Genomic DNA, 11,097 nt, shown 5'->3' on the forward strand with positions numbered 1-11,097 from the left:
AGAGGATCAAGGAGTGAGTGTTGGGACAGAAAGTCAGAGAGCTGGCAGTGGACCGCCCGCTCGAGACTTTAGACTTCAGGTCTAAATCTATAGCACACCAAGTGCACATTAAAAACAAACACACACAAAAATATATATACAAATGTATATATACTGATGTTTGAGTCTTGGTTTTTAATGACGTACTAACATGACTGAATTATCTTATTTTGTTGTACACCAGGATGTTTCCACAGGCGAAATGAAAGATGCAATGTTCTTTTATTTGTACCAGTTGAGTAGACTGAAAGGCAAATAGGAAGCAGGAACACTGAAACATTGTTATGTCTAGGTGTCTAGGTAGCTGGTCCTTTTTTCATCATGTGGGGCCTGGTATAGACTAACATTTTGATAATTGTACTGGTGTGAGAAGACTTGTTGGAAAATGAATAATTCCCCATACATTTGAGGTTGTTAATTTTATTTTGTCAGCAGTCTGTACATTTGGATGCCTTATACTTATTATTCCAGTTTCCTCTGACTTTATATTCAACCACGTTGTCATTTATATTATCACAGCAAAATCTCTCCTTTTTAAAAACTAACAAACAAACAAAAACAGTTTAAATGTTTTAAACTCTCTTAACTCGGTTCAGTCAATCGCTCGGATCTAAACTAATGGTTCCTGCAGCTGCAACGCTGCAGAGCTTCACCCTGTTCTGGAATGGTGCTTTGTTTGTCTCGCCTCCACATTTCAGCTTTGCTCATAACAATCTTTCAGTGTCGCCTGAGGGGCTGTTTCTGCTGGCTTGGTTTTCAATTTCTTAAGAATGTGGGACTGTTAATGATATACATACTAATATTATGATGATTTCATTATGTCTGTGACTCGCCGCCTCCTTCATCTAAGGTCGAGTTTTGTTTTAAACATCTGTTTTTACCTCTTTGCTTAGTCAGTTTTACCCCTTTCCCAAGTCATTAAGAAATGTAAATCACATTAACAATAACTTGAAAATAATTTGAATTTGAACAAACTAATTCAGAGCATGCTACTGACTGAAACTCACCCAAAGTGTTTTCCTTCATAACATCTATACATTTGATAGTAGAAATCAAGCCCATGCTAGATTCAGAAGTAAGGGAAAGGGGTGCATTGTGGTTAAATAACTGCCACCATCGTTGTTCCTATGTATTGTTTGTCTTAAAACCTTCTCATTTCTGTGGATGTTTGAGAATAATTAATTCTCCCATGAGGAAGTGAAAACTTTTTAATTTCTTCCATTTGCCATTTCTCCCGACTTGTGGTTAATCTGGACTACCTATGCTTATCATTTAACAATAGAATAAGGATTTATACAGGCTCTCCATGTCTATAGACCATTATTCTGATTAAGAAACAGTTGCATCACCATTGCATTGTTTTCTTCCTTTTCTTTGTGTTTCAGAATGTCTCCTCTGTGTGCCATGTGCTGCTTGTGCAGTCATCACAATTCCACTGTAGATTTTCACAATGTTTTAAAATCAACATGTTTAGAGGTTTGCTTCAGGGACAATGCATCAGATGGTAAGTGTGGTTAGAACTACATTCAGAATGTGTTTTGTCTCTAAAATCTAATAATAAAAAAAAAACTTTGTATCCTGTATCACAGTAGTGTATATTATTGCAGTTATTCACTCATAAATCAGATATCTAATCAATAAATAAATCCATTCAAATCTGAAACCTATGTTTGCATTATTCTTTTAGCTCTATGTTTAATAATTTCTAATTGATAATTGATTTTGCTTTTTAAAACCTAAACGTGTTAGCTGACTTGATCAAATGTATTGATTGTTTAACAAGGCACACCCTCAGAGCAACTTGGATGACAGATTCAAAATAGGATTAGCAGTACTTCCTCACATTTTTTTTCTGCAGGTGTTTTGTATTCAGTATTATCTTCATTAAAAATTGAAACTTTTATATTCTCTTTCTTTCACTCTGCCACACTCTGCTTTTGATTTGAAGAATTGAAGAGGTCAAATGCACCTGTTCCTCAGGGAATACTGAAAACTGATGAAAACTCTGAGAGTCAGGATGAGGAGAAACAGCAGGAAAACCACAGAAATACTGCTGCTGTTGAAATAATTATCCAAGCACTCATGAAAGGAACAGGAACGACTCATTTGAGAAAGTTTGGAATTCTGGGATCCTTCCAGACCTTTCGGGATCTGGAGAAAGTCGAGGTGAGGAAGAAAAATGTGCAGGAGGCCGCTTGGATGGCTCCCACAGAGATGGAGACACCAGAGCACAGGAGGGAAGCAAGAAAACCCCTCAAAGCGGAAAACCAAACTGAAGAATACCCTACCGTGACGTCGGCAAGCAAAATTAGGTTGTGTGAAGGTATGCTTAGTCTCCTGACACCACTGAACGAGGTGGTGGAAAGCAAGCAAGGATGGGAACATGCCTCCGTCAAAATGACCAGTCAAGAAAATGAGGTAGCGGAGGAACGAGCCCTGAAATCTCCATCCTCCACAAACACCAAGGCTGGTGCGGTGTCAAGGGAAATTGTGAGAGAGGGGGAACATCCCCATGTGAAGAGAGTGCGCAGAGCGGTGGACCAGGGTGGAAATTCTGATGTCTTTCGTGCCGCGAGATTTGATGCAGATTCCGACGCGTTCTTCGTCAGGGAAGCTCTTGCTCAGCCTTTCGGTGAACAACGCCGAGGGAAAGACCTGCCGGAGAAAGGACGCGACCCAGAGAAACACTCAGCGTTTGCTCCTGGAAAAGAAGGAGAAAACCCACCTTTTGCCAGCCCACGGGTGACAAATCGAATGTCTGCCAATGAGCTCTATGCGGCTGCTGCAGAGAAGCGGAACAGTGAGTCAGACTCATCGAATGAGAGTGGAGAGAAGTCATTTGTTGAAATCAGCCCTGGCAGTTTCCTCACAACTGCTGTGGATGACGCATCCGCACGTTCGAGCGCCAGTCTGCCTCTAGCAAGTACTAAAAATGTTGATTCACCTGCATTTTTTCTTCGCAAGAAACAAAACCATTTCAGTTCCAAAAGTCAAGCATCTGGCGATGATGGGGATTATTATTATAATTTTCCACCAGCCACAGATGACATCACTTCACATAAAGAGCCTGCAGAAAAACCTGTTTTAAGATCAGATACTTTTAAAGGGGTCCAGAATGTCGAGTCTTCAAATAGGTTGGTGCCCTGGAGTGCAACAAACAACTTTCTGGGAGTTCAAAGACAGTGGCCGCCTGCCGAGATGGACACTCACAGGTCCCTCTCTTTCATACAGAAAAATGCTTGGCAAAATCAGCCTAATAGTGCCCTGAGACAAAGAGTGCCTTTCATACCACACAAGTCTTCCCCTCCACAGAATGTACCCCTCACTAGTACCCCGACACCAGCTAGAACTATGCACAAAAGCTTATTTTTAAAATCCTCCAGAAGAATTGCTGCTAACATCCCCAGCCTAATCTCTAAACCAGATATCGTTCCCAGCCCGAACAGGCCTAAGCACAAGCACAGCGGAGCTCAGAACGGCCCTGCTGTTCTTTCTAGAGCAGCTGACCCAGAGCTTCCCCCTGGCACCATTTCACACTTAGCATCTCACAGCCAGGAAGCTGCGTCCCCTCAGACTCTCCAGGCTGCCCTGCAGCAGGTCCTGAAAGAGCTGCGGTCTATTGTGTCTGATGGACGCAGGCTCTCTCTGCTCAGGCAAGTTGTTGAGGTGCAGTGCCTGAGCCCGCATGCGTCGGTCAGCTGTGAGGCCGTGCTGTCGGGTCTCAGTGCTCTTTTGCAACGTGTCCTGAGTGCAGACGTACTGGAGGAGGTGCCTGAAGGAAAACCCACAGGACCCAAGGTTGGCTTTCCAAGTGTTTTCTCTATCCTAAAGTAAAACAAACCACCAAATTTTTTTATAGATCCTTGAAAACCGTAAACAAGGAAGAATGATTTTCAGTACCTTTGAACAGGGGTCTGCAAACCTCATCCTGAAGAGTCATAGTCTTCTACATTTTGTTCCAGCTAAGCTCTGAATTACTTATTGTATCTGCTTACCTTCTTAATTGGAATCCATGATCCAGCCTTTTAGTCACTGTCTGTTGAAAGTGGTTGATAAAGCCTACAGGGCCATTGATCTGCGAACCCCAGCTCTGGAGTATAAACCTGAGTATGATTACTAACACTGAGCCAGCCTTAGAGTTTGATTGTTAATTCTTTGAGTAGAGTAGCAGTGAGCATTTGGAGTCCTACAGGGCTGGGCTCCTGCTGGCATCTTTCATTTATCCACTGATCCTAGGTGAATTAACCTCTGAAAAGGTTCATTATTTCAGTGACGTAATGAAGACCTTAAGTTTGAAAGGACCCAATATTAACTACATAAATGTCAGCCATAGTTTGCATTCATTGCTTTCCATTTAGTCTTCATCAAATTATATTCATATAGTTTATGATACTTTATATATAAAAACAAAAAGATATGAAAAACACCTAGAAGAAGACCACCTGAAGGATGTGAATATGAAATCATAAACTTGACTGGCATGACATTGAAAAGGGAAGCTATAGTTCAGGGGTTCTCAAACTCTTACCATTGACGACCCCATTTTCAAACATGAAAATAGTTGCGACCCCAATACTATATGTATTAGCTTTTTGCTTTTTTTGTATCAAATGCAGTGGGGGGCAAGCGTTGGCAAAGTGCATTCCAGGGGGTGGCTTTGGGAGGGGAGAGTGCTGGCAAAGTGCGATCTGGGGGGGGAATGCTGGTGAGGTGCGGTCATTTGTTTTATATGTAAATTTCGGGCATTCTCTCGCGACTCCATTTGCATGTCAGGCGACCCCACGTTTCAGAATCGCTGCTATAATTCAAAGCAAGTTGAAAAATCTTGAAGAGGCCTTCATCCTGCAATGGATGATAGATAGGTATATAAATGTTTGCGGTCAATAATTGTTTTTAATAGATTTATATATATTTCTCTCCCTAACAGTAAGAAGAATATACATTTGTATGTTATTATTTTTATATTTTTTATATCTTCAGGTTCAAAGAAGGTCTCTTGCACGTGGGAAAATGTTAGCTATGGGTCTTACAATACCTGCCTGCATAGGAATCATCGTTGGAATCATTTGCATCATTAAGGTTTGAGGAATACTGCCAGCAGCTGTGGTCTCTTTAACTAAGTCTCTTTCAATTCATGTATTTTACTTTTGTGGAATCCTTAAATTACACTGTTTGTAATGTTGTGTGCAGGCAAACTACATTGGGCCATGCAGGAATTATATTCTTGAAAGAGATCATGCCAGAGAATAAGAGATTTATTTTCCTCAAATTTTCAGTGCACCTCTAAGTGTTCCTCTGCTAACTGTACTAAAAAAAACCTATATAATCAAGATCCACAACACGTGCATAGACTTATAGATTTTAAAACGGGATAGTTCCTTAATTGTATAACTGTTCTGTCTCGTAAGAACAACATGTGAAGTATAATAATACCCCAGGATTGCTCTTCAGGTTGGGAATTTGCCTGGATAAAGTCACAGACCTGCTCCTGAGTGTGACTAATGGTGCTCTGTTAGTAAACTAACCTATATTAAGAACAAGCAGGTGATTTACAAACACTAAATCTTCTGATATGCTATCACCTGAAAACACTTTCAAAAATGAATCACTTTCTTTGTCTAATAGAATTAGGAGACTTGCCTTAATAGTCCTTAATTTAACTAAAGGTAATGTCTATGATTCTAAATTGAACACACCCTTCCATTAAATCATAGACATGTACAGAACTGTTGCTGTGAAATAGTTTAATTCTCCTCACGGCAAATTGATTCTATGACTCAACATTTGTTATTCATCAGTGTGATTGCTGTTATATAACCATTTTGGATAATTTGGTCATAACTTATTTTTACAACACCTTTCACTTAAGTGTCTGATAGGGTAGTGAGTATTATTCATCTTGAATAATGGTAAGTGAGTGGAAGTCAGATTCTTTGTTTTTTAATTATTTTTGTTTTCAATACTCAAATGAACTGCAGAAACAAACAAGAAATACTGAACTGAAAGCTGCCTTTAAGATGGCCAATGGGATTTTGCTTTTTTCTTTTTGTAATTTTCTCTCATTCACAATTATATTTCAGGTTTTCCCTTGCAGATCTACACACAACAGGCCAGTAACCTACAAGAAACTAGGGGAGTGTTTTAGGTAGGCCTTTTCAAAATGTCTGACATGAATTCCCCTGTGGAACATGTACCCCTTTGTGCCCCCTTATTGAAAATACCTCAAACAAAATCATTTTAAGTAGTTTTGGACACAACAAATTAAATATGTATGACTGGTTGTTTTCCAATAAAATAGATTTCATTTTAAGTACCCAATTATTTGTTTCACATCGTGATTGTCCTGTACGGTATACAGTTTTCAATTGCTTATGTTGTCGTAATAATGAGTTCTGTATTTCCAAGGTGTCGACAAGATACCTGGGGTGAAAAAGGGCAAAGTTTGAAAGAAACAGATGAACAGGTAAATTAATTATCCATACATTAAGACCATGTATAGGCCTACTGTGTATATGTGTATGTTAGTTTAATCTGATAATTTTTCTAGTTTAAAGCAAAAGAATGCAACCTAGGAAGCAAGCCACCATGGACTGAAGACCTTCACAAGATGCTGGGTCCCATCCGCTGGAAGAGCATGGGTCAGTGTATGTACAACGATTCTCCAGAGGAGGAAATATTCTGCAGGACAGGGGGCAGGTAAACCGGACATTGCCTATTCTTTGCCTGAAATCTATTTCAGCACAAGTATATATGCAACCGTCTGTCCCGAAGTGATGCTTTTTATGGGCTGAAGAATAATATATCGGTGTGAATTAGCTTTGCTGTTATGATGTGGCAATTGTGATGAACCACTCTTACGAGTAAATTAAGCATTGTGAATTTGGTGTCTGTTTTATAAACCATATACAGTATGTGAATTTCAAAGATTGTACACTAGGCCTTCAATCAAATGTGATTTTGATTTTCTAAACTTTTATTGAAATTTGTTTTACCCTCTCTCTCTCCAAGACCACATACCAGTGACTTTATACCACTGATATACCAGTCCGGACAATGAACATCTCCAGTGAGGATTTTCTTATTGATTGATTTATTTATACATATGTTTGTGAGAATTTAGGAGTTCAATAAAAGTAATTCATTGTTGTTTTCAGGCATTATTATTTTAGGTGTGCGATTGTGTGTTCTATAGTCTGCACATGAAGTTCTTGTTAGTTTCAGACATATCTGTACCATGCAACTGGTCTTTCAATATGATTAGCAAAAATATATTAATTTTGTTTGAGCATGCAAGCTTTCATTAGACCTCTGCAGTGAGAAATGACTGAGCTGGGAACAGTGACTCATTTTGTACAAACATTTGCAAAGAGTACTCATTTCAGAAGTTTGAAAAGGTCTGCATTTCGTAGCATATTTTCATGGTTAGTAAAATTCACCTTAAACACTGCTGAAGCATGGGACAGTGCACTCGAGCCTGGGAGAAATTCTGAAAGAAAATTGTTAAGCCAACATTGTTATGGAAGAGAAGGTACATTTATTTGTCTTTTTGTTTTTTTGGTCAATATGCTGTTTTGTTCTTCTAAATATATATTTTTACTAATTAGCAAGTTTTGCACTTCTACCAGTGTCTTGAAAAATAATACTGTCAGTGGGCACGCAAAGCCAGTTAATGTTCTGATGACGTCACCAGTGAGAACTTGCAAGTTAAAATAAAGATAATTCAAGAAATCAGTGACTAAGAATGTACTTCGATATCAGTTTAGGCTGTAGTTTGTTTGTTAATTTTAACGAGTGGAGTGGCAGCACTATTCATACTTTGCTATATTCCAGAGTGGGGGATAGTCCCTTTCTTGACACTTCTTACGTGCCTTTTGGGGAAACAGTGTTGAATATTATATGGGGTGCCATGGACGATTTATTATGGGTTTGTGTTTTTTAATTATTTTTATTTTTTATATCCCATATGTGTGTGTGTGAATTTAAATGTCGGTGTCATACAGTGTAATACCAATACCTCTCAAATTGGATGATAAACAGATTAATGATAAAATAACACTGACCCTCGTGTTTCTAAAGGAGTGTAAGATTTCATTTTTGGAAAGAAAGCTGTATGAGTACTGATCAGTAGCATTATTTACAGGGCTTTTGCACAACGTAGCTTGCAAAAAGTGACAGGCCCAATGTTTGAAATCATTTTTGTTCGGTGGTCAGATATTGAGAATGATGTCATGTTTCCACTCTATGAATGAAAATGTGAATTTTACGTGAAATTTAATTCCATATTTTCCCCCCATTAATTCATAATTTCCCAAAGCCTATGTAATGTATATGGAGACCGAAAGCAAGAGATGTCATGCTTTAGATAGGTATACTTTATTTAATTACATCCTTCCCTAGATAAATAGGAAGATAAATATAATATAGACTATCCCAATCAGCAGGTGCAATGCTGTTATAATACAAATCTATAAGTAAATTATTTTTAATTAAATTATAATTAATTAAAATTGTGTCTTGTGTGTATTTCAGATTAACAGCATACAAATAACAAAACCGCACAAAATAACTTGTGTACCTGTGAACTATCCACAGTGCTGAAATTTGTCAACAAGTCGGATACTAATAAAAATAAACACTCAATGTATATGGCTTTTTCAAAATATAGATTTATTAGGTTAAAATACCAGTCTTTTTTTTTATATAAATAGCAATAAATATTAAATAAATATATAAATAGTTTAAGAAAATTAAAAAAATAGAATCACAGTTTATAATTAAAATATTACAATTTTAAATAATACTCTCGATTTAACACATTGTGGTAGGTATTGTTAAGACACGTAAGTTTCCTACTCAAATAACATTCTTCTGGTGCGAGGGAATATGTCTCTTCTCTTGGAAAAGTTTAATAAAGTGAATTCCACTTCCTTTCTGATGATCTCCCAGGCACATGAACTATAATTCTGAAAGAAAATAAGGTTGACAATTAGAATTGAGAATATATATATATAATGTGTGTTCAATAGGTAACAAAGATACGTTATTCCAACAATGGGTAGTTTTGTATTCATTTAATTTGAACATTGAATATGATATGATTTAAGGTATGTGGTTAATGATCTCTTAAGAATATTTTTCTGAAGTAAGATCTCAGGGGGAAAAAAAAACTATATTACTCGAAAGAGACCCCATTAACCACTACCACGGAACCATTGAGTTATGGTGTGCCACCCGTCCCACCCAAAGTATCATAAAGCGCTTTACAACGAAACGTACAGTACAATACCGTGCGATTTTTTTTTTTTTTTTTTTTGTAGATGTGATACAGAAATGGCACCAACTAAATTGTAGTGCACTTAATTGCTAATTAAGTCTCCAAGGTCTAGCACAAAACGTTAAATTAAATTAGATGAACTCAGATGTACGTCAAAACTGCTTTTTGGCAAGTACTGTACTTGAAAATATTTATCTAAACTGTCATTACACCAACGTCCATTTCTGCGCAGAAAACACGTTTTTTCTTTGCATGCTTAAATCACATGTGACTGCCAAGTCATACCTTTTCTTTCAGCAGAGTTTCCATTTCCTCAATGTAAGTATTTACCAAAGCTGTCCTCTTGTGGTCCTTCGATATGGTACTTCTCCCCCATTTCAAAGTTCTCCGAGCCTGAAATAAAAAAAAAGGATAAACTCGTTAGATTAAGTACTAAATTTAAGCCATATTTTTCCTCTCGTTGAAAAGTATTCAGGCAGAGACATACCGGCAAGGTGTTTGGAAACAATATACTAACATTTGCCTCAATCTTAATCTGAATATCATCCCAATAACAGCCTCCGATGCACTGTAGTCTGTGAATACCTGTAGAATATCTTCAAACATTTAAGGATGAACATTTTCCTCTAAATAATATATATTGTATGGTAAGTTTTTTTTTGTTTTTTTTTTGTTTTTAACTTCTCTTATTATTATTATTTTACGGAATGCATACTTACACATTTGCCAAAATCACGAACTTGACGATAAAGGTAATTCTGTAACATGTCCAGTTTTTGGGGGTCCCACTTGGCTGGCTTGTTCTTGTGTCGAAAAATATCGCTGATGCCCTTCAGAGTTTGATACATCGCCACCTCGACATCCATCTGAGTTAATGTAAAGAACACGATTGAGAGAAAGAAAAAAGCGTTCATTGCATTTCGCAAATCCGTCCTATCGCTCACCATCAATACTTTTCTTTGAAGCCCTCGCTTGAAAGTCAAAGTTTCAAACTGAGAAATAGATGACAATTGCACGATACCTTCATCGCCTTTCAGTTTTTACCCAAATTGTAAAAATCGTATTGTTGTTTTTTTATTATTGTTATCTGCCTGATGACGCTTGGCAAACTTTCACTTTGCGAAGAAACGTCCCGTGTGCGCACCTACTTTATGTCCTTACCTGCGATCCGTTGCCAACTGTGTAGGCGTCGCTGGGTAAGGTAATCGAAACATTTTCTTCAAAGCACTCCTCGGGAAAACCTCCCTTGAAAATAGAGCAAAGACAAAAAGATATTGATATCAGTACATTCACTTATGTGAACAGTAGTGGATAGGGCTCTGGACTCTGGGGCGCAGAGTCGTGGGCTCAATCCCGGGTGGGAGACACTGCTGTTGTACTGTTAAGCAAGGTAGTGTAACAGTACAACAGCAGTTGTTGCAATAAAAAGTCAGCTGTATACATGGATAATTGTATGTAAAAATGTGATATATGGCCCTGGATAATACCTTCTGATAAATATAATATACTTCGTTTTAAACTTACCATGCTCATCGAAGTGTCCCAGGTAATAACAATGAGTTTCCCATCCAAATTGCATTTGACCGGCTGCGCCTCAGTGCGCGAGTGGCAGAAGAGCAGACAGAACCATAAAGCCCGATTGATGATGGCCATGGTGTGACAAGCACAGTGATGAATAACCGCGCAGGACCTTTTCTTTTATACTGTATTCGAAAAATTCTTGGGTTGCAGGGTGAAAGCCACAGGGTGAAAGGTATGACCTATATAGCTACTTCTGTTCAAAG

At 38.0% G+C, this 11,097-nt stretch overlaps 1 protein-coding gene across 1 annotated transcript; it reads left to right on the forward strand.

Moving 5' to 3' along the window:
* The first annotated feature begins 1,430 nt into the window (after window positions 1–1,430).
* LOC136747289 (uncharacterized) lies at window positions 1,431–7,176 on the forward strand. The gene is made up of 6 exons (XM_066700226.1): window positions 1,431–1,543; window positions 1,988–3,837; window positions 5,020–5,118; window positions 6,120–6,184; window positions 6,445–6,502; window positions 6,587–7,176. The coding sequence occupies exons 1-6, from the start codon at window positions 1,444–1,446 to the stop codon at window positions 6,737–6,739; spliced, it is 2,325 nt and encodes a 774-aa protein (XP_066556323.1). The 5' UTR covers window positions 1,431–1,443; the 3' UTR covers window positions 6,740–7,176.
* Window positions 7,177–11,097: the final 3,921 nt, after the last annotated feature.

This window comes from Amia ocellicauda, chromosome 3 (genome assembly GCF_036373705.1).
Source record: "Amia ocellicauda isolate fAmiCal2 chromosome 3, fAmiCal2.hap1, whole genome shotgun sequence".
Taxonomy (NCBI): domain Eukaryota; kingdom Metazoa; phylum Chordata; class Actinopteri; order Amiiformes; family Amiidae; genus Amia; species Amia ocellicauda.